Raw genomic sequence first — 25229 nt, 5'->3', positions numbered from 1 at the left:
TCACCTCGACAAAAATATGAATTAATCGGGTTAGTAAATTTTGAATACTAAATACCTAAACCCAAAAAGCAGAAAAGGGAAAAGAGATTGAAAGTTGTGGCAAATATTGGCAATATATCAAAGAAAAACTCAAACTTTGCCATCTATAGGCCAAAACTTCAAAGTTCTTTTTTTACCTTCTAAATTAATACCTCAGTCAAATGCTACAGTAAAAAATTAGGGAAAAAGTGCGTTAATCAATTTTGCTAAAATAAAATAGTCAATCACACTTAACCTTCTAAAAATAGCAATATTACAATCTAATTCCAACCAACACCAACTTCTACCATTGCTACTTTAAAGAACCTAAAAAAGGATACTTTTGTTACATGAGTTTGTTAGCACAATCCTTCAATCTACTAAAGGGCAGCTAGTTAAATGGTTGAGCTGATCTCCCGTCGCGCGTTTCATTTACAACAACAGCACATATATGCAAACCCCCTAATGTGTCCATTGAAGCAAATTATAATCATCCACGCGTCAGGTCGATCTCCGGCTGGGAATTTCTTAGTTCAGGCCTTGAACTCGGTGGCCAAACACCGGTTGCTGAATTTGAAGTTGGATCTTGATTCACAGTAGTATTAATCGTTGTAGATGGCTTTTCAGCAGACTCGCTCTCGCCTTTGGTACTAGTTTCTTGTTTGCTCTTCATCTTTGGACCATATACAAAGCTGCATACAACCACCTGTAAAAAAAAATTCAATTATTTGCTTGTCACATAGAACATAGGAAACAGATACTTCTGACCTCCACGTCAAAGGTAGCGTGTCGGAGATTCGCATAATCCAAATATGTTATGAGCAAGTTTTCACAAGAATCAACAATATACCTGTACAGGGCTGGCTGCAATGAGCCTACCACCAATGGCACCCCCGAGTACATGCCCATCAGGGCTACTAACCGAGATACTTATACCACCCGTGCGATCACGTGGGCCACCACTTTCAGAGACCAAGTACGAGCCAGACAAGCATAGTATCTCAAAACGACCCTGCACAACATGACAAACATTCAAACATCAGTTTAATCAAAGCACAAGTTTCATTCCGCAGGGTCAAAAGACTCCCAAGGAAATGAGTAAATGACTTGCGTACTGGCAAAGGGTAACAAGAACAACAAACTTAAGATTTATAGGAAGACTCGACCATTATCCACTGAGTTTTGAACCGTGCACCAATGATCTAAGAGGATTTCTTGGTTATCAAAAATAAAACGTCCGATTTCATTTGAATCATTAGATTACTAAGGGTGGTCCACCAAAAGACAAATACCTGGCCCATAGGTTTTAAATTGTTTGAAGAACTTTAACATATCGGCTGATTTTCATCTCAAGCAGAAGAATTATGCATAAACAAAAAGGTCTGCAGTAGAATTGTTAGTCCTTTCCGAACTCTACATCAACATAATTTGGCAATATAAAGCATTATATTTGAAAAGAAATGTAAATTATAGCAGTCAGTGATAATAAACAATCTAAATACTCTTAAAAACAAGGTGTTATACTTTGTCCAATGTTGAATGGTTAGTTGTTTCCACTTTCTATAGATATGTTTCTTTACTTAAAACATATACACACTTCGTCACCCAACTGCTGAGTGATTCTAAAGTATCCTTACCGAACATGTATCGTGCCTCAAACAGTTAAAAGGTCCCTATGAGAAAAGGAAATATTGATTGCTGCGACGAGGTTTGATATGTAGTAGTTGACCCACTGTGTGGTATATATGTCTACAATCTGTTAGTATCTATATCTAATATAAAGTTGGTCATAGAGTAGGTGATGTGACACCTCTCTATGGCCAGCAAACACATTTATCTTTTTTCCCCATATTTTTTGAGAAAAAAGAACAGCAAAATGTGAGGAAAAAGATAATGTGTTTGCTAGCCATAGAGAGGTGCCACATCACCTACTCGAGTTTTTGACCAACATTGTCCCTTATCTTTGGGGGTAGGTCTATTTTGGTCCCTCAAATATAACCTTTAGCATATTTAGTCCCTTAAGTATGCTAAAATGGATGCACCTATAGTCTCACTGACACAATATGTTAAAAACTAACGGTGTTACCCAACTCTGATTCATGAAGCAAATCTTCTGCTCAAAAGCAAAACGCTTCCTCTCCTTTTATTGGATAATGCAAATTATCACTTTAATTCCTCATTTTTAGATAATGTCTTCTAAAATTTTGACCTTGAAAATGCAATTTTTCAATGAGAAAATGATATTATATAGCCGCTATAAAAATAATAGCCGAAAAATGTATAAAATTTGTATATTTTTGTGTATATATATATATACATACATATATACATTTTAAAATTTTCAGTCGATTTTTCCAAAAAGAAAAGTAAAAATTTGAAAAAACAGAGCCGTCAGAATCACTTCTAAGCATATTATTGAAGCAAACGAATAATCAGGTTGTACTTTAAACCCGTGCCAGAAACTATTTACATGAGGAAAAAGTATTTAAAATTTGTATAATTTTTGTATATTAACATACAAATTTTATACTATTATTTTTACAGTATATATTTTTGGCTATTTTTTTAAAACAGCTATACAATGTCATTTTCTCATTGAAAACTCGCACAAAAGGGGATATTTTCAAGGTCAAATTTTAGAAGACATTTTCTAAAAATGAGAAATTAAAGCGACAATTTATGTTATCCAATAAAAGGAGAGAACGTTTTGCTTCAAAGCATTTGCTTCGCGAATCAAAGTTGGGTAAAACCGTTAGTTTTTTAACACTCTGTGTTAGTGAGACTAAAGGTGCTCAACTTTAGCATACTTAAGGGACTAAATATGCTCAGGGCTATATTTGAGGGACCAAAATAGACATACCCTCAAAGATAAGGGACAATATTGGCCAAAAACTCTCACCTACTCTAAGCCCAACTTTATATTATATATAGATACTAACAAACCATAGTCATATATACCACTCCAGTAGATCAACTACTAGATATCAAACATCGTCGCGACAAGCAATATGTTCATTTTCTCCTCCATACTTTTTGTTTCATCATTTTAGCATGTAGCCACCCAAAAATTAAGTAATGAAGCAACCACAAAGGATATCAGGAACAAGATGTGTAATCTCCAGAAGCTTCTACAAGGGATTGTTCCATAAGGGAAAAAAAGAAGCTAAGAGAAGACGACACGAAAAGGCTGGAGAAAAGGACAGAAGAAAACAAATGCAGAGTCACTTATCGGGATTCTTACCATTTTGTTACATTTAAGCAAACGGCACTCTCTTGTTAAGTGTCTCAACCTAAGTATGCTCTATGGATAATGTCAAACGTGTTGTGAATATGCTTCAGCATATGATCAAACGTGTTTTTTTAACATCTTAGAAAATATGTTTGTAAGGTTAATTGTTAATTTACTTTTTTCAACTAATTGAAAATACAAAATACATTTTAAATGTAGATCAAGAGAACCTGAAACCTGATTACAGTATTAACAGAGAACATACACTGCTACGTCAAATATTAAAGGTCTGAAATATATTTGTGTGTGAAAGCATCCTGCTTTAGATCTTTATGTAATTATTCTAGATATCATGACCTAGGTGTCACTTTATTTTCTTTTTATTATCCATGACTAAATGTTGGCCTAGGTTTTCATGTTATTAAACACCACTATCTAATTGTGGTTAGAAATATATGTCTGAGATCGAAGAAATTATGAATATCGGAAATGACATTGCCATGTTAGAAAAATTCTTACTATCTTGTTAAAGAAGTCTTATGTTTGTCCAGATCATGTCCTAGAGGGTTTAATCAACACTTGACCATATGAAATGCTTGTTTTCTTATATAAGCTTTGCCTGAACTGTTACTGACATGTATTTCTATTGGCACAAAACTTACTTATCCGGCATTAATACGACAATTTCAGTATGTATAAAGCAATATAGAGGGATAAATAAGATTGTTCTAATCTTCTCGGCCCCTCTTGTTTGTCTCTCATCGCAGGGTGGTGTGGCTGGCAGCACGTGTTTATCCCGGAAGCGGGATAAGGCCTATGCTACCTTGGTGACGATGATGTCATTGCATATAGTAGGGTCGTGAAGGAGTATTGGGAAGGGATACTCTCTAAGTATGATGTCAAGATCTCAACATCAAAATCATTGACCTCTAACCCTAGAGCATTTGAGTTCACCAAAAGGTTCTGCCTTAGAAAAACGGAATGATATCAGCCAAGGCTCCTCACCGGTGCAGAGCAGCATTCAGCCTTGCCTCCATTCTGAACACTATTCCTCCACCAACAGTGCTCAGAAAAGGTGAGAGTTCAAGAAACTCTGATTTAGCGTCAAAGTTTACCATATGCTATTTAGGATTAACAATTACTAACAAGGATAAAATTCTAAGGTAAGAACTCCACGATTTACAAAAATACGTAAAAGTTCTTCACTTGACATGGTGTACATGTTATTAAGATGTTACAATTAAGCAGTTGCACAACAAATAATACAAAATCAACACTAGCCTTTTCATCATCAATGACTGTATTCATGATCGCCTTAATGGATTTTCTTAATTAACCCCATTACATAAACAACACTTCTAATAAAGATCTGTAAGCTAACTGCAGCACTACACAAACACCAATAAGTAATCTAGGATATATTCTGTTTCTACAATCGAAGGGATGAAGATCAACAATTTGGCTGAAAGGAAGTTTAGAAAGTCCCAATACCAAGTAAATTATAAATTAATAAAAAGCACTCTAACCTCATAAGTGACAGTGGAACCAGAACTTGCAGGAGGCCGTAACGTTACAGCAGAAACTGCACCATTAGCTGTTAAGACACATAAAGCCCTTGGCCTCTGTTCCGCAAACGCCAGTAATTTTGCCGCAACATCCTGCAGACATTAAGGTACTATCTTATCCCATTGCATATACGGAACAGGCAAAACAAGCAAGAATATTTTGCATCATACAAAAATAAAATAGGCTGCAAAAATTTTGGCTGATTATAATGTTAAGGGCACACATATGTTTTTAGCATACAAAGACATATGCTGCTATCATATTTTCATAATTCTGCGTAAGAACTCTTCCTTTTAGAAACTTTGTGGATGTCTTCCCAACAACATCAAGTGTAAACAAGGAGCCATGAGCTTATGTGAAATTATACAGAGCACTTCAACTTTTCAATGCAGTGCTGATCATATGGTAACATACCACATGAATTCTCAATCATTTATGCGCCTAATTTCTTTTTTAATAACCGTGGTGTCTGAGCCAGCCTGCACGCACCTCGACTGATTCCATAGATACCTGCCACCTCCCACTAGCAACAGGAACCAGGTGTAACTCTATCCATCAAGATAGATGGGAAGAAATCACCTAGTGTTTTTTGCCTCCGATGGGATTTGAACTGAGACCTCCCACTTGAGCTCGCAATTGACATTCTCACTAAGTTTTTAGGAAACTCCCGAGAGTTCGACTGACTAAGAGGCTTTCACCGAGGTCTATTTTTTACTTGTTTGCTATGGCTTGAGAGTTAATCGCACGAGAGAGTAAGAAATTGAAAAGAGGATCATTGGACCTCCCTGTCGGTGTACTAAGTTCTGCGTGTACGCCTTCGGATGAAGCGATGTACCGCTAGACTACACCCTTCGGTGCCATTTATGCGCCTTATTTAAGCTAGTATGATTTCAAATGTATAAAAAACATTGTAAAATAGGTAAAACTATTTTAAGAAATGAGGGATGACATTACCTCTCCTACATTGATGTGTAAAACATGAGGAGTGAAAGCCAATCCAGCTGAATTATTCATCCATTCACCTGCAGCAAGCAATTTGTCTTCAGAACTACACCTTAATAAATGGGACATTTTCCGAATTACTAGTACTGCAATTGGAAAAATTAATCGGCCAAGTTCAAGAATTAGCAATACTAAGTGAGAAGCGTTGCCGCCCACCAGTACTAACAGAAAAGATAATCACAATAAAAGAAAAACATAAGATATACGAATGAAGTTGGTTTGTTCAAATAGCATTAAGACCTTATAAGTTGCGGAAAACATCATTTAAGGTATCTCCATACCAAGAAATAAAAGCAAAGCAATTTGCTTCTCCAGGACACATAATAATAATAGGGGCATCAAACTGAGTTTGGATTCCTCATAAGATTATGTTCTCCTTTTTAAATGTAAACAAGTTTCAGGCCGTAAGCCCTAGTTCTCAGTGGCAAAATCACCATATAGTACAGATTAGACACAATAACTCAAACCCCAAAACTCATACTCCCTCCGTCCCAATTTATGGGACACTCTTTTCATCGTAGTCAGCCCCAAAAAGAATGACACCTTTTTTGTATTTAGTAACAATTTCACTTTAAAAGATCCATTTTACCCTTAGTAAGATGATTTATAGCCATACAAAAATCCATGACTCAAGTTTAAACTGCAAGTTTCAAAGGTTTTTCTTTCATTCTTAAACTCTATGCAATCAAACATCATCACATAAATTGGGACGGAGGGAGTAACAATTAGGTGATAATGAAGCACAGCAACAACAACAACAAACACAAACTCAGTATAATCCGACAGTGAGATCCGGGGAGAGTAGTGTAGTGTGTACGCAGCCTATGAAGGTAGAGAGATTGTTTCCGATGGACTCTCGGCTCAGGGGAAGCTTAGTCACATCACATGTTGGTAGGTGATAACTAAGCTCATAAATACACAATATGAAATTATATCATCTCATTCCCAATGTAATGCAAAAGTTATAAATCATCTTTACAACACACTTTAGACAAATAAATACAAAATAGAGTTCAAACAAACTCCTAACTCATCAATTTACACAACATTAATAGAATGTCATAATCCATTAAGTTCAACCAACTTAGAACTTACCAAGTGGAGCTAATTGTTGCTTCCATCCACTTCCAGGAGGTCGACCCTTAGCGCGCTTTGGCCCCGGAGTAATAGAGCCAGTTGAAGGACTAGATGACAAGGGTGATAGTCCTAATGACATTTTTGCCCCTCCGTCAGGACCATATTTCCTCGGCCGACCTCTCTTCTTTTTCACTGGATCACCACCAGGTGAAACACTAGACGCTACAACACTCATATTAATACCATGGCCAAAATTATTAGGTGATGAATTCCCAACAACTTGGTATGTACTAGAACTATTCAAACTACCACCTCCTCCTCCTACATTGGACTGAACTACATTGTAACCAGGTGGTACAGGTACTACCCCTGTGGGTCCCACAGACCCTGAATTAGACCCACTAATCCCTCTATTGAGATAATAACCACCACCCCCAGATAACACCATCCCTTCCCTTCCATCCATGCATTTACTCACCAAAATTTCCACAACTTAAAAAAAAAACTAATTCTCTTATGCTTCTATATTCAAAAAAATTGAAACTTTAACATAAATTTATCAAAAATACTAACACTACAACTCAAAATTCAACCAAAATAAAGATCTTAAAAACAACATAACTCTACTCACTAAAATTTTCTCAACTAAAAACTGATTCTTTTAGCTTCTATATACAAAAATATTGAAACTTTTAACATAACTTAGCAAGAACTTGACAAGGGCTTAAGTGGGGTATTTCAGAAATGGACTATAAAGCTAAAAACAAGAAAAATAAAGGGAAATGTTGGACTTTCCAGTTAAGAAAGTACCACAAACAAGGGGAAAAAAGTCAGTTAAAAATGCTAAAGGTTGAATCTTGAACTAAAAGAACTAAAAAAAGATCACATATTAAAGCTCAAAACTGAAAAATGGCTAAAATCTAAAACTATATAACACAACCCAAGTTGTAGTTTATAGTGAAAAAAAGCTAAACACTGAACTTGAACTAAAACAACTACAAAAAAATCACACATTAAAGCTCAAGACTGAAAAATGGCTAAAATCTAAAACTCTATAAGACAACCCCAAGTTGTAATTTTGAGTGAAAAAAGTTGACAAACAGCTCTTTAGCAAAAACAAAGATGAAAAAGAAAAAGAAAAATGAAACCCTAGATTTGAAGTGAGAGAGAGGAAAGAGAAGAGGGAGGGTAAAGACAAAAGTGCAATGAAATAGAAAATTTTGAGCTTTTCTTGATTTTGAATTAAAGTAAAGGAGTAGAGTCAGTATAGATACAGACACCTTTCTTTTTTAGACTTAGAAATAATATTATTTTAATGGGGTTTTAGAGAGGGTTTCAAACAGAAGTCAGTGAGAGAGAGAGTTTGTTTCTGACTTAAGGGGTTGGCTTTAGAGGTCATTGGTAGACAGTTGGCTAAGTTGGGTGCACCTAAGTATTAATATGTCTTTGTCATATTGCTAATATTAGTATTTCAAATTTCTGGGCAAGAAGTGGAGAGAGAAGATAAAGAAAGACCTTTTCTCTTTCTCAATTTCATTATAGTTGAAGAATTAAAAAGTAAAAATTGCAAGTGTGCCTATTTGATCACCTCATTTAATTTATACCTATTTTTTTTTTAATTTTAATTTGTATCCAATTTTTAAACAATTTCAGCTCATTTCTCCTCCTTCATTTTCTTCTTCTTCTTCTATTAACAACTGAAAGGCACTATGATTAATTCTCTAATACTACCACCATCTTAAGAGAATTTTTCATTCTGTTTTTAACATTGTATTGGTAGAATGTTTACATTATGTGAATGCAATGGTTGCAGCAGTGTCAGAACAAACATCTTTGGATTATTAGTGTTTTGTGTAACGTTTGTGGGATAATTGATTGTTGACTTGAAATTTGTGAAATGTTTCAATGCTGATTCGATTTTTACAGATAGAACTTAAGCTTTGCCATTTATATTTCACTCTTCCTGCAAAATGCTACTTCAACTTATATAGTGCTGAAGTTTTTACAAATGAACTAAATAACTTCAGCATCTTCTGCTGAAATTTTTGAAAAAGTTTGTCCATGACAAAAAAAAAAACTTCAGCTTATTTAGTGCTTGAGTTTTTACAAATGAACTAAATAACTTCAGCATCTTCTGCTGAAGTTTTTGAAAAAGCTTTATGACAAAACTAATGAATCCAGGACAAAAAAACTTCAGTTATTCTAGTGCTTAAGTTTTTACAAATGAACTAAATAACTCCAGGCCCGTCTACTAGAATGCTGAAGTTTTGCGTGATTGTCTTTGCTACTTCAGCACTTACGCGAAAAAGTGGGTACGCTTGCAATTTTTTTTTTGCAAAGTGGGCACAAGTTAAAACGTCACCCAAAAAGCGGGTATAGATGCAAATCCCCCAATTAAAAGTGATGTATAATTTATGTATACCGGCTAGAAAAGTAAATATGGAATCTGACCGGTTATTTGTGTAATAATCTCAGGAAGAATTAACTCAAATAGTCGTCCACCTAATCGGTTAAACTAAAAATAGTCGCGAGAGGTATGATATAAGTATAATTTGTGTATTATATGTGTATAATTGTATATAATCAACGTATAATCTATGTATATGTAAATATTGAATCTGACTGGCTATTTGTGTAACAATCTCAGGAAGAATTAACTCAAATAACCGTTCACCTAATCGGTTAAACTAAAATAGTCGGTGGATGTATGATATATCCATAACTTGTGTATTATGCCAATAATTGCGTACAATCAATATACTCTCTCTCTCTCTCTCTCTCTCTCTCTCTCTCTCTCTCTATATATATATATATATATATATATATATATATATATATATATATATATATATATATATATATATATAGGCTATTTATATAAATATCCTTTTTATTTCGATGATGACCGATCAACTTGTTACACCTCAATTTTTAATCGAATATGTGTTACTTTTTACTAATATAAATATTAGATAAGTCTATCCATCAAAACTTAGATAAATATATAAAATTACCCAACATTTTTTGCATTTGTTGGGATCTTTCTAACTATATTTGTACCTTGGTGAATTTATTTTGGGGGACCCTTTGTTAATTTGCTTTTGAAAGTTTGGATATAAAAGGTGACTAAAGAGAGAGACAATAGAGAGATGGGAAAGAGTCAAAAGTTCTTTGAAAACAACAAAGATTCAAAGGAGGAGAGGAAATAACTCGTATCCTTAGCAAATTATTGTGACGGGTTTTGGTTTTAGTGTAGTATTAAATTTTTGTTGAATTTTTTTAAGAGAAATTTTATCTTTATATTAGTCTTTTTTTCAAAGTATTTTTATCAGCATGCTAAGCAATAATCGATTGTATCCTTCTTAGAATGTTAAGAAGCAGCTATCGTGTTTATGTTATGTTAAGCCTTCTTATAATATTATAATCCACATCAAAATAGGGTATCTATAAGAATTTTTTTTCCTCGAGATTCTATCAAAAACTTATACATGTGATCATTGTGGCTTTTTGTCACGATCCAAAAATTTCTGGTCATGATGACACCTAACTCAACCCGCTAGGTAAGCCAACTAACAGACAATATAACTCAATAGAGATTATAAGAAAATAAAGAATAAATAACTTAACATTTACAATTTATCCAATACCTGATAGTACGACTCATGAACTTCTAAAACTTGGAATTTACAAAGCTGGTACGAATAATATATGTTCTGTTTGAATGATACATAAACAGAATAGTAAGATCTAAACTGCCAAGGACAAGAGGCAGCTATACCCGGAATGCGCGAACATCTTTCGAATCAACACTCGATATCACCAACAGCTCCGTTCCAGAAATCTGTACACATCTTACAGAAGTGTAGTATTAGTACAACCGACCTCATGTACTGGTAAGTATTTTGTCTAACTTCGTCGAAGTAGTAACAAGGCTTTTAGTTAAAAGATGCTTATTGTTATAACATGTACATTAGATTAACAGTAAAAGCAGTTCAAAGCATAGCAGATAAAAGTACCATATATAACTCAGCGAGACAGTCAACAATTACTAAAAGGAATCATAGTAGAAGATTTACAATCTTTCCTAGTATGAGAAGTATATCCAAAATATTAAGTCAAACGGCACGGTAACACTCTTCGTGCTTCTATCTCTGCCTCGCCATATATAAAATGATTTTTGTGACAAATCAATTAGCACGACAATACCCCCCGTGCGTTCAACTCATCTTCCCAAATGTACGAGTAATAGAACCAACCAGATGACAGAAATATCGATAACAGAAGTTACAAAGTAGAAAATACACAAGTAACAACAACAGACAAGGATACACATGTGGGCACAATAAAAGACTAAGCGGAAAGCACGTGAATAATAACAACAATTGAAAAACAAGGAATATCAACTTCAATTAACTAGCATATTGGAGGCCTAAATACAAATATAACAAATAAGAAGGAAACACATAATTTTTACAAGTTGACAAATAAGAGCATGAATGGCTAGCATAGTGGAATGCTTATATTAAAGTGCAACATAATAGATACGATATGAGCATAATTATAAAAGTAGAAAATAAACATGGTATTTGTAAGTTAAGCGAGTTGAGGGCATGAGCAATACAATAATAATTGAGATAGAGATCAATGACAGGACAATAGCAATAGGTCATATCAGATCTATAATTATAACAATAACAGTTCAAGGTAAAGACATGAACGTATACATGGAAGACTAATATCAAACATAATGTATGTCCCTCATCCTCGTCTGCATAGAAACACCCATCGTTCCATGACCTCACTATAACATACAAGCATAACAATATAAATAAAACGGCACGACATCATCTTTCGTGCTTTTACCCTCAAATGATATGGTACGACATCACCTTTCGTGCTTTTACTCTCAAATGATATGGCACGACATCACCCGTCGTGTTTTACACTCTTTCTCACATGATAATATATACAAAATGACATGGCATCACCCTTCGTGCTTTACACTCTTCCTTACCAAGCATATGAATATCAATAAAATGACAAGGCATGAAGTATAAATAACATCGAGGGGAGTGTTTTAACAGATATATCACGCAAATTTCAAGTCACAACTTTCCAAGTCAACAATGATTTAACAACCTTTAAGAACCGTATTATTCAAATACTTCCACAAATCTCACAAATGATCCATTACACAAGTATAGAGTCTAGTATTTCAAGAATATCGGCCGTAGTAATAATATAATGATTTTGCATAGAGATAACCAAATTAGACACATCAATGTATTCTCAGAATTTCCGTCAAGTTTTATCAAGTTATAATAAGCTATGTCTTGATTTCTATCATCTAATATTATGTTCTTAGCATTTAAGAGTCAAGTAAGGTATGAAGCAGGAAGGTCACGAAGTTCTACAAACGCAAATGTAATATAATCTACCCCCGATCATGATTAACCCTGACACATACATATACGCTCGTTACCTCATATATGTATCACCCCCACATGTAGCAAACAATGTCAAATAGGAGGAAAAATTCCCTCAATAAAGTTAGGCAAGACACGTACCTCGAACAAGCCAATTACAATACCGAGCAAGCCTATCGATGCTCCAAAAATGCCATCACGCGCGTAGTGACATCCGAATGACTCAAAACTAGCCAAAAACAACTCAAATACATCAAATAAAGCCCAAGGAAAATAATTCCAAATGATAAATATCGAATCCTAAATCAAATCCCAAATGTGGCAAAAAATCACACTCAGACCCACGCCTCAGAACCCGATAAAACTCATAAAATTCGACAACCCATTCAATTACGAGTCCAACTATACTAGTTTCACTCAATTCCAACTCCAAATCAATGTTCAAAACTCAAAAATTCATATTATGAAACTTTAGACCAAAACCCCCAATTTCCTCTTTAAAATTCATCTACCAAAAGCTAAAATCAAAGATAGATTCATGGAGTATAACCAAAACTGAGTAGAGAATACTTATCTCAATTCATATGGTGAAAATCGCCTAAAAAATTGGCCAATTCCGAGCTGCCCAACTCAAAATATGTTAAATGAACAAAACCCTCATTTTAACATTTTTCTGCCTCATTTTTTGTGCCAAATGATCTCGTCACTTTTGATGTCTCCAATGGATTTCTTGTGAAATTCTAGTCAAGTTAGGTACTTGAATCACTCCATTTGACCTTATATTGAAGGAGATATGTTGGTTTCAATATTTGAAAATAGAGCAGATTTTTAAATACGAAGTGACAATTTCATAATTAATCCGAAAAATTTGGCAACCAAATTTTTAGTAAAATGATCATAAACTCATCATACGATGTCCAAATTCGATGATTCTTTTCGATATGACTCCATAATTACGATATGGATCTAATGCTTTAATAAAAACAGAAATTGTAGCTCATTTGTTTAATGTAGTACCATTTTATGCTTGAAGACACAATGTCGAAACATAAAAAAACGAGTGCAACCCAACCCAAACCTATCTAAAACTCACCCGAGCCCCTCGGGACCACGTCCAAACATACCAACAGGTCCCATAACATAACACGGACTTACTCGAGGCCCCAAAACACACATAACAACATTGAAACGACGAATCACACCTCAATCCAAAAATCAATGAATTTAAAACTTAAAACTTCCGCAACTGATATCGAAACCTATCGAATCACGTCCAATTGCCCTCATATTTGGAAAACAAGTCACATTTGACAGTACGGGCCTACTCCAACTTCCGAAATTGAAATCCGACCTCGATATCAAAAAGTCCACTCTCGGTCAAACTTTTCAAAAAAATCCAACTTTCGCTATTTCGAGCCAAATTCAACTACGGACCTCCAAATCACAATCCGGACGTGCTCCTGAGTTCAAAATCACCCATCGGAGCTAACGAAACCATCAAAATTCCAATACGAGGTCAAATACTAAAAAGTCAAACTCGGTCAACTCTTTCAAATTTAAAGCTCCCTAGTTGAGAATCATTCTTCTAAATCAGTCCCGAATAACCTGAAAACCAAAACAGACGATTCACATAAGTCAAAATGCATTAGACGGAGCTACTCATATCCGTAAACTATCGAGCGAAGTGCAGATACTCAAAACGACCAGTCAGGTCGTTACACTTTTCTTATAATTGATGTTATTATTACATACCAAAATGCATACATGTTAGGCATACAAAGGTGCAACAATATAATATATACGCATGTTTTTATATATATGAAGTATGTGCCTAAGTATTGATAAGTAGAATTATTCGGTATTTGACTAGTGGAAGGTGGTAGCAAATACTATATGGAATAGATGAAACACGCGCAAATTGATCAAGACACTATTATTATTAAAAAAAGTATTATGAAACTCGTTATGCGCAAGTTGACCAAGACACTATCGTTATTTTAAGAAAAAGTAATGTGAAACGCGTTATGTGATGTATTGTGATATACACACATTCAGAAAGGAACAGTGGCCGTCTATTTGACATTGATGAAATTAACTCTAATTAGAGTGAGCAGGGGCAACAAAATAGTCTTTTTGTTTATCTTGTGGGTTCAGAGAAGTGGGGGTTTCAACTGAGATAACAATATCATTCAACATAAAAAAAAAATAGTTACTAATTAGACTATTATATAAGCTAAAATCTGGAATTAGTTTATCATATCAATCAATTTGTCTGGGTGGTGTAGTTGGTTATCACGCTAGTCTCACACACTAGAGGTCCCCGGTTCGAACCCGGGCTCAGACATTACTCTTTTCTTTACCTCTTTTTTACTCTTTTTTTACTCTTTTTTTTAGGCATTTAAAGCATCCCTTCTTCTTTTGAACAGAAAAAAGAGACATTTCTTGGTAGATATGAGATTTTCTTCTTCTCTTTTTATATCAAGATTATCTCTAGATTGAATGGTATCAAATTTTGCAGGTCACGTGTGGAAACTTATGTGCGCCTCAACTAAAACATCAAACATCTATTACCTTTCACTAGCGTAATTACCGAATAAATCTATCCGTCAAAGCTAAGAAAGACGGAACCTGGGATAGAAATCACCTAACACTTATCTTTATTGCATTTTGGACCATGACCTTTCACTCAACTTTATTGACCTCTAGGCCATATCCTTGGATGCAAAAGGTCTGGTTCTCGGTCGTTTTGTGGACTTAATTGGTCGAAAAAACTGCTATTAATCTTACTTGTTTGATAATGTGTATAGCTTCAGCCTTCAATGTGTTCTCTAACTGCATTAGGATTTGCTTCACAGAAATGAGGACATAATGGTAAGAGCACGAAGAGATATGTATGCAGCAGTTGTTTCAAATACTTCAGTACCTAGGCAATATACTCAATTGTATATGTTATACACTTCCTATATACAAATATTACTGGAGATCTATAAAAAATAATACTACTACATAAGATCTGTAAATAAATTAAAATTTAGACGATTTTTATAGATTTATTTTTTTTATTCAAATTATATTAGGTGATCTGTAAATATTGCTGTTACTTTGTTTTTTATGGTATTTATGTTATGTTATGAATTTTATGGTACTTTATGTTGTTTTATTATGAGTCTATTGATAGTACTAATATAGTGTCTCTTGTTGCCTCTTTGAGCCGAGGGTCTCCTGGAAACAACCTCTCTGCCCCTCGGGGTAGAGGTAAGGTCTGCGTACATATTACCCTCCCCAGACCCCACTTGTGGGATTACACTGGGTTGTTGTTGTTGTTGTATATGGGCCATAAGAGATCATGTACTCCATATCAATATGTTATTTGCTTTTATCTTGATGTTCTTCCTTTTGGTTTTGAAACAAAGATCTTCAACTCCATCTTTACCTTAGCTTCAAACTCACAATTTTTCAATTTTGGCAAATTAATATAGCTTGTGTGATTATTTTTCAACTACTTTGTAGCATTTTTATGTCTAAAAATCAAGGTGGATGGACAATTTTAACAGGGTGGCCCAAGGGTCAAGCCACTAAAGCAAAAAGCTTTAGGCCCTCAATTTTTGGGTAAAAATAGCACGGTATAGCCAATTTTTGGACTGGTTATTTAAAAACAGCCAACGTTTACGAAGTCAATGAAAAATTGTTACTATTTTGCTGTAACTGAGACCGGTCCAGCATAATATACTAGATTTCGATGCATCTGTGTATGAACTCTAGCATATTATGCTGGATCGATATACTTTGCTGACTCCAGTATAATATACTGGAGACTGGAGCACCGATGCTCCAAACTCCAGTATATTATACTGGAAAATTATACTTGCTGGAACTCCATTATATTATGCTGGAGTTCTAGTGTACTTATGCTGGAACTCCAATATAATATACTGGCGTATTTTTCGGGTTTTGAATAGTATTTTCGCTCATATTTATCTTTACATAAAAAGTGGTTAAATTTCGATTACTTTTGAAACTGGCTATTTTTGAATGACCAGTTGTAAATCTAGCTATTTTTTAATTTCTCCCAATTTTTGGGCCCCCCAAATTTTTCATTTTGTTTCCTACTTGTATTTGTATTGAGACCCCGACTAATTGAGATTCGTACTGCGTAAAGCCTAGTAGAAAAGAGAACACATTTTAACAGGGCTCAAACTCAATATATCTAATTAAGGTAAATTGGATCATATACATCTCACAACAATCTTTAGAGATAGGGTCTAAATATATTAGGTATTTTAAAATAAAAAAGTAAAATATTTTTAAAAAGGTAAAGATAACTTTTAGTTTAGTAGTGGTGTAAAACTTTGAGCAAAAATTAGAGAAAGAGAATCACTCTCCCTAAACCGTTGTCGCGAATATAAAACTTTTTATTATTTGAATTTTAGGATTGATATCATTAGTGAGGTGCCGATATTATTATTCTCCTTTTATATTTCTCACTAAAAACGTGTAATAAATTTTTAGAATCTGTTTTTTGGTATCTTCAATATTTCAAGTCTTATTTTTTATCTTTCTCATCAATTGATTTCTAAAAAAAAACTTAAGTTTTCGATAGTTATATTGTTCTATGTAGAAAGAAAAAATTTATTTTTTCTATAAAAAACAAGAGTTAAGAGGACTGTTTAATAAAACTATATTGCCATTCTTTCTTTCCTTCTTTCTTCTCAGGTTTCAAGCATTTCAACAAGTATATTAGAACATCAAAAATTATTTCGATATTAAGTTATCAACTTCTTGAATCTGGTTCTATTATCTACGATCAATAATATCTTAGGAGAGATTAAATTATTTATAAAAGAAATTATTAACAACTTTTGAATTGATTTTTGCTGAAAGACCCCACATTAAAAATTGGCTTTCGGCCACCAATCTTCTCGAGCCGCCCCTGAATTTTAAACCAATTTTCATATTTTGACCCCATTAAGAAAAAATTTGGGAAAATAGCCCCACATAAGAATTTTAAAACACGCTCGCTAGAATTTTAAAGCACCTGCTAGAATTTAAAGCACCAGAAATTTGACGATCACCAAAATTTTTAGCGTCAAAATTTTGAAGCTCCAAAAATTATGCCGATCTCCAAATTTTCCAGCTACAATATTGAAAATTTCCTAGCAAAATCCTGATGATCATATACCGGAGTTCCAGTATAATATACCGGTCCAGCATAATATGCTGGAAGTTCATACACAGGTACTCCGATCTCCAGTATCTTATGCTAAAATTTACGCGTGTTGGAGTTCCAGCATAATATGCTGGAAGTTCATACACAGGTGCACCGATCTCCAATATATTATGTTGGAGCTTTTCGTGTTGCAGCAAAATAATGACCATTTTTCAATGACTTTGCAAACACTGACTATTTTAGAATGACCAATCCAAAAACTGGCTAGCCCGTGCTATTTTTACTTAAAATTTTGGCAATCCGTGAAAAATTCTTACGAGCGAATTTTAAAATTGTGGCTTGGGGCTTTCCTCCTAAACTTCTGTTACTTGGGTCGAAATATCAATTGGCGATACAGAAACGTCTTATTTCTATCCTTCTCAGCTTCTCCCTTTTTAAGTTGGGGCTATTTTTTAAATTATAAACACTGGCTATATTTCTATTAGCAGCCCTAAAAGTGTAAAAATAGCACGGTATAACCAGTTTTCGGATTGGTCATTCAAAAATAGCCAGCGTTTAAGAAGTCAATGAAAAATAGCCACTATTTTACTGCAACAGAGATCGGTCCAGCATAATATACTGGAGTTCGGTGCACCTGTGTATGAACTCCAGCATATTATGCTGGACTGATATACTTTGCTGACTCCAGTATAATATATTGGAGACTCGAGCACCGGTGCTCCAAACTCCAGTATATTATACTAGATAATTATACTTGCTGGAACTCCAGTATATTATGCTGTAGTTCTAGTATACTTATGCTGCAATTCCATCATATTACGCTGGAGTTCCAGCATACTTATCCTGGAACTCTAGTATAATATGCCGGAGTTCAAGCATACTTATGCTGGAACTCTAGTATAATATACTGGCGTATTTTTCGGGTTCTGAACAGTATTTTCGCTCAGATTTATCTTTACCTGAAAAGTAGCTAAATTTCGATTACTTTTGAAACTGGGCTATTTTTGAACGACCAGTTGTAAATCTGGCTATTTATGAATTTCTCCCCCTAAAAGTGGCTACCTTCTGTAAATCTTACTACAATTACATAAGCAGCCCAATGTACAAAGTAATTCTTTGTTTTTTCTTCTGGAAAATAAACTTTTAAAAATTTCACAAGGAAAAAAATTCAGTCCGAACACTAAGGTTTCTTTCAAATCGCCGCCGCCGCCGCCAACTTCCGACGAGTTGCGCTGCTTCATAGTTGCTTCACTAGCTTCGGCGGCGGTTATCGTCGGTCTAAGATTCTCCAGTCCAGGTAAACCTACCTCTTTTGCTGCATCATATTTTCTCCTCCTCTTTGAATTTTATACGAAGTTACTTGCTCAAATTGCGTTGCAGCTCTGTTACATTCATGTAGAAAATTTTGTATTTTTGGTTTAGATACTGCTCCTTGAGCTTAAGGCCTTTATTTGTTTTAACCTTTTGGTGAATCCTATTACTTGTGTAAACTTCAGTACTAATGAATATAGACGAGTTTAAGTTGTGTGCATTGACGGTGTAAAAAAATATTTACACAATCATGTCACTTATTAGGTAAATTTCTGGTCAATTTCTTGATAAGCATTATTGGTAATTCGGTATAAGTGGTAACTAACTTGCTATTACAAGTTAAAATTCACCGATATTGTAAAAAAATCAATTATTTATATATATAGGTATACAATATATATATATTTTCTATGATGGTGGTTTTGGTCTCAACTTGCACATACGCGACTATTACGCTCTGGTACCTGCAACCTCCAATCAGCACAAGTACCAGGTAACTGCCGTCCCACCAGCACAAGTATTGGGTAACAGTGCCACCAAGGCTTAGGCAGATGGAAAGAGAAGAACTAAGTTTGTTTTCTTGCCTCTGGTGGGATTTGAATGTGAGACCTCAAGGTTTTTCTCTCACTTCATAGACCACTAGGCTTTGGGTGCTATGACTTGTTGATGTATTGCAAGTAATGAATTTAAAGTTTGAGCCTTGAGATTAAGTCCTTTGTGTGTCCATGAACTATTGGGTCATTTCCTTCTGTCTGTCCATTTTTATCTTACTTATTTTTTCTTTTCCAGTGTGAAAAAAGTTTAGAATTATTTGGTATTTTATTACTAGGATTGTAGTTGGTTCTTCCAATTGAAAATTCTTAGCATTCTTTGTGTTTCCTAGTTGCATCTTAGAAGTTACCGTCTGTATGTTGTGCCGATTTATGGATGCATTTACGTGATTTATTATAAGTATATGTCAAAAAGACATCAATCTTATGCCCCGAGGCTTTGATCTAGTGATTAGAGTGCAACTTGTGATGTGTTGGTTAGGCGCACGTCATAGGTTCGAACCTTGACGCAGACAAAAACCTGGTATTTAAGCGGAGAATGATAGAGGAATCGGTGCATTATCCACCAAATTTTGAACCGTGCGGCGTGTGCCACTGGCCTTCGGGATTTCTCAGCTATCAAAAGAGAAATAACATGATATAAGAAAGAAAAAACATCCTGTTGTTTATATTAATAATTTTTTTTATTCTAACAAATAAAATTTGCAATTCAGTTCATCCGTCGTACTCATCTTTTGCTGTTGAAGTTTAACTCTTTTTTCCTCTTTTCCCCCCAAATTAATGAATGCTGACAGATGAGAGTGAAAAAGCAGAAGCGGCATAGGAGAGCTGTGAGGTTTTACACAGCTTGTTTTGGGTTTAGAGAGCCATTTAAAGTCCTTTGTGATGGAACATTTGTGCATCATCTTGTTGCGAATCGCATAACACCTGCTGATACTGCATTGGCCAATATTCTAGGCGCCTCAGTTAAACTTTTTACTACCAGGTTTATTTTCACCAGCTCCATTTGTCTCTTCTCCACTTGGCTTTACATGACTTAACTTTCTTTGCATTAATTCGGAGCACTAGCTAAATATGTTTTGCTTTAAAACCGTTTGGTCTATTGGTCAATTCATAGTTCATATTGCCTTTGCTTGCAGATGTGTTCTTGCTGAGATGAAGAGCCTTGGTAGTTCCTATCGTGAATCACTGAATGCAGCTAATAATCTTATTATGGCGCGGTTAGCCATTTCTTCTCTTCTTCTTGCTTGCTCCGCTCAAAAGCAGGATATGTTGCTTCAGTTCTCAGGACATTCGTTTGAGTTATGCCACTTAGTCTGAATCTGACTGTATTGCAGATGTGACCATGAGAAGCGGCAAAGTGCTGTAGCTTGCATAACTGAAGTTATTGGGGAGAACAATTCTGAACACTTTTTTGTTGCTACTCAAGATGCTGAATTACGGAGAAGTCTTCAAAAGGTATTTGAACTTAATTATTCGTCGGAGATGGTATTGATGATGTCCTATATTGTGATACAGACATTTCATGTTATTACAAAATGTGAACTGAAAAATCCCATAAGATCCTAGGAGAACATTTTATTATGTATATACCAACTGGCTTTTCTCCTGTTTTTTCTGACCTTTGTTTCCCCTTTTCCTGACCCGGGGTAGATACCTGGTGTGCCTGTAATTTATGCTCTTAGGAATGCATTATTTCTCGAACAACCATCGTCATATCAACGTCAGTTTGCCAAATCTGCTGAAGAAGAACGTCTTCATATGACTGACATGGAGTACAATATGCTTAGACTTGGGAAAAAGAGGAGATTGTCTGGCGACGAACAAGGGGATTCTTCCGATGCACCAGAGGAAGAGGTAGACAATGTTTCACAGGTCCAGACCATCAAGACAAGTGTTAAGCATAGTGGAAATGATGTCAAGGATAAAGCTCGCTTCAAGAGAAAGAAAGCTAAGGTCAGGGTTCGGATAATGTTTTATTTTCCCTTGCACAGCTTAAAATCTAACATGTTGCTTTCTCATTCTGTTGAAATATTGTTGTTTAAGACCATATTCTCCACTTTCATGTGAAACATTATACTTAACGTTTTATTAAAGCAGAATAACACGAAGATAGTGCTGGTATATGGGGCTGGTATATGTAGAAAGAAGCAACAGAGAAAGCCAACAAAATAATACACTTGTATTTCAGTCCTAAGGACACCATCAGTTCTTCCTTGAAAAAACTGAGGTTCCTTCCCTCTATACCCCTCGCTGTATATACATGCAGGGATAGAATTCCAAATTGATTATTTCCTTTGTCAGGTCCTCTTCATTGTTCTTGGCATGGACCACACTTCACCTCAAAGATGCACAATAACACTTTTAGTTGCTTGGTGATTTTACAATGCAAAAAATAAAGTTTGATATCAAACAAGCCTCCGACTATCTAAAGCACGCAACCTTGAAAAATAACTTTTTTATACTATCAATATAAGTTTTTCACATGGTGTTTATTGCATTTTCATTTGGGGAAAAGTGCTGATCCATAGTGTTGTTTATTGTGGTCTCTTTTACCATTACATATCTGTTTTATGGAATTAGCACAATATTATATTTTATAGTAGGGTCAAAAACGGTTAGAGGACCCCAAATGATGATGGTTCTTAGGATTTTAGGGAAGGGTCTCGATAAACTAGGAAAACCTATACATTCTCTGAGGATCAAGAGAATCTATGAAATAATAGATTGGAGCATTGGTCGCCTGGAGATTTTAAGTCTCTGCCTAGATTTGGTTGATTTGGAGTTGCAGCTTTTGCTAGTTTTGAGCCTCGAACTTTTGAGAAACAATAAATGATTTTAAGAAATGGAAGTCACCAGAAGCTTTTTTGGAAATCACTTATGAAAGCAGTTTTCTGAAACTTGGGTATTGTTTCTGGAATGATTGTTAAGAGCTAGGAACCGTACGATGCCCAGTAAGGTGACCAAACAAAAAATCAGTGCTGGAAAAACTCTGGAGAAAAGAAGTCTGGCCAGTTAAAAGACTCCAGGGTCACCTTAATCATGAAGGTGAAAACCATATGAGCTAAAATTTGAAGAGATGCATATGGGATTGAAAAGTTACTACACTCGGAGGTTGCACCTCTTTCTCAATGATGCTTGATTCATAAAGAATGATTTTCCTCTAAATTAATATCCTCCTATTTTAACTTGTGCTGAGATTATGATATTTAAGATCTGAACCAAGGTTTTTCTTTCTCTATGCGAGAGGGCTACGCAGATACTTGATATGAGATATTATGTTTTTTCTTGTAAGTGTGGTATTGTATAGAATATAGATCATGTATGTGTGTATTTAACTATAGCTGTGCGTGTAGCCGTCTCTTATTTTTGAGTGGGAAAAGATTTTGGCTTATGGAGTTCATGATATTTGTTGCATATATCATGTAGTAATTTGAATTTTTGGCCTGTCATTCCTCTAAGTTGACTGAGTCGACCATATTTACGTACAGAAGATGGTATTATGGACGTTATTGTGGTAAATCATGTTCAATTAAATGTGTCCCTGACTAACTATGGTTTATGCCTTGCCTTTTACAGGGTCCAAATCCACTCTCGGTCAAGAAGAAAAAGAAATCTGTTGATACAAATGTTACTACCTCAGGAAAGGTGAGATTCAGATTTTAGAACAGTATTTTATTATGACCTATAGTGGATTATGTAAAAGAAATTTTTTAAAATAAAATATATGGGGGCATACAGGGTGGATTGGCGGACAATTCAAGATGTAAAGTGTGCAGAAATTCTTGGGGGTGTATAGGCAAATAGTCCAAGATGCAATGCGTATATAGAGTAAACACCCCTCCTCTCGAAATGCCAGTTCAACTAGACCTTAGGGCCCTAAGTTTGCCTCGAGGTGTTTAGAGGTTGTCTCACCCCGCCACGAGTCCTGATGTTCTATTTTCAGATGTTGCTTATAACCTCTCGAACTTAATAAAGGTTTAGTTAAGAGCAGTATACATAAGAAGCAAAACGTCCATATAGCCTCCCTCCCCAAAAAGTCCATAAAGTCCATATTCGCCAACTGAAGTGTTATAAACTGTACTACTATTATCCGCACCCCCTCCCCCAATTTTTTTCCCCTCTTGGTGAATGTGGAAGTTCAAGTGCAGGTGCAGGAAAGCCAGAACAGGGATGGGACAGTGAGAAGCAGGAAGAAAAGGAAGAGGTCGAACAAGAGCAAAGATGCTGTTGAAGGAAACGTTTAGTGGTACTAGGCATCCACCAGGAAATCTTTTGCTCCTGACTTGCTTTGCAATATCAGGTAAGTGATAATCTATAAAGTTAAGAGTCCAAATGCTGATGCTGCATCATAATGTGAACATTTTTCGAGAGCACCATTTAACTGAAGGCATAGCTGCCACAAAATGCCAATACAGTGTAGAAGTTGCTAACTGCTTTATAGTTTATGGCTAGTTTTATGGGTCTACTGCTTCTTTTCTTAGAACTTCCAAGAATTGATTGTGGTTAGTTTAGAATGGATCAACAGTTTCGGTTCTTTTGAATGTTGCGTCGTCAACTAATTACTTTTGTTGACCTATGCTAGGATCCTTACTAGTTTGTTTTGCATTAATATTGCATCTTCTGAATAGGAAAGTTATTAGAAGGAGAAACCTAATGTGTGCATGGTTTTTGACCCTTTCGCTCAAGGAGGATACTTGACGATATTCTTGGGAAGAGGAGACTGATTCTTGGGAGGGAAAGTCCATTCTTTTCAACTTAGAGCAGCATTAATAGTGTCTTTTAAATTTTATTTGGGGCTACTGCTTACGGGATTGACTAATCTGGTTTCAACAATCGTTATTATATTGCCATGCTCTCTTGTTTTGAGGCCTTTTGCTGTTTGTCCCTGCACTTTCCAGTTAGTGGATCCTTGCTCACCTTGCTTGAATCACATGTGAATAATTGTAGATTTGTAATATGTGAATCGAATTTTCTTTTAATCAGAAAATAGGCATCAATATTCTTTCTTTCATTGACGTTAGTGTTCAGGCAAGCTTGCCCCCACCTCTACTATTCCACTGTTACCTGCTATCTCCCACCAAATACAGGTAGCGGGTAACTCTACCTACCAACGCTTAGGCAAATGGGAAGAAATCATCCCTTGATTTTGTCTCCGTTGTGATTTGAACCTGGGATATTATGGTTCTCCTTACACTTCATTGACCTCTATGACACACGCTTGGTGCGAAAATGTGCATATGTTATTTGCTTAATTAATATCACACAGAATCTCTAAGAATTGTGTCACTTTTGGCAGGAGGAGTTTTGATTAATGGATACTATGAACATAGTACATCACCCACAAGAACTCTATTTATTTATCAAGGGAAGTGTCTGCCTGAGAGGTAGCAATTATCAGGAGAACACAATGGTCTATTGCTAATGTGATTCCATTTTGAGATGTCTTCATCTGTGTCTTTAGTTGATCAGCATTGTGTGGAACTTGTATGAATTTTGCCCTTGCAGTAACAGTTTTGTAACATGAAATTAGTTTCTGGAGTTCCGTTTGTGTTGACCTCAGTATACTTCTTACTTATTAGTGCAAGTAACTTAATGATAATATAAAATATTTATCTATTGACAGTGCACAAAACTTAAATACTATGATATTCTCTTCCATGACATTTCATACTAGACCAATCCATTGAAAATAAAGTATTTCATAATAATGTGTGGAATTAAACATTAATCTGTCTTCAAATGCAAAAATGGCAAATTAAAAGGTTATTACATTAATTTGAACTATAAGCACCCCCTTCAAATGCAAAAATGGCAAATTACGTCTTGATCCAAAGTCATGATGAGAATGTCGCACAAAGAACACCAAGAATTTGGGGGAT

General features: G+C 35.2%; 2 protein-coding genes and 1 non-coding gene across 4 annotated transcripts; 2 read left to right on the top strand and 1 right to left on the bottom strand.

Annotated features, from left to right (window-relative positions):
- Positions 1-135: 135 nt before the first annotated feature.
- Positions 136-8300, bottom strand: LOC107828411 (AT-hook motif nuclear-localized protein 5-like). The gene is made up of 5 exons (XM_016655707.2): positions 6911-8300; positions 5768-5835; positions 4774-4905; positions 869-1030; positions 136-724 (listed from the first exon to the last, which is right to left on the bottom strand). Exons 1-5 carry the CDS (start codon positions 7356-7358, stop codon positions 509-511), a joined length of 1026 nt encoding a protein of 341 aa, XP_016511193.1. The 5' UTR covers positions 7359-8300; the 3' UTR covers positions 136-508.
- Positions 8301-14588: 6288 nt separating this feature from the next.
- Positions 14589-14662, top strand: TRNAV-CAC (transfer RNA valine (anticodon CAC)). Its single transcript has one exon. It is a non-coding gene; the product is annotated as a tRNA-Val (tRNA).
- A 3979-nt stretch (positions 14663-18641) lies between these two features.
- Positions 18642-24966, top strand: LOC107828412 (uncharacterized). Of its 2 annotated transcripts, XM_016655708.2 has the most exons (8): positions 18642-18782; positions 20142-20332; positions 20487-20567; positions 20685-20805; positions 21001-21303; positions 22927-22995; positions 23499-23650; positions 24647-24966. In XM_016655708.2, exons 2-7 carry the CDS (start codon positions 20142-20144, stop codon positions 23592-23594), a joined length of 861 nt encoding a protein of 286 aa, XP_016511194.1. In that variant the 5' UTR covers positions 18642-18782; the 3' UTR covers positions 23595-23650; positions 24647-24966. The 2 variants fall into 2 exon arrangements, with proteins under 2 accessions (XP_016511194.1, XP_075109353.1); XM_075253252.1 differs by lacking the exon at positions 20142-20332 and having other exon boundaries at positions 18644-18782.
- The last annotated feature ends 263 nt before the right edge of the window (positions 24967-25229 follow it).

This window comes from Nicotiana tabacum, chromosome 5, assembly GCF_000715075.1.
Source record: "Nicotiana tabacum cultivar K326 chromosome 5, ASM71507v2, whole genome shotgun sequence".
Lineage (NCBI taxonomy): Eukaryota > Viridiplantae > Streptophyta > Magnoliopsida > Solanales > Solanaceae > Nicotiana > Nicotiana tabacum.
The sequence above is the reverse complement of the archived record's forward strand: the minus strand, read 5'-3'. Positions and strand labels throughout refer to the sequence as shown.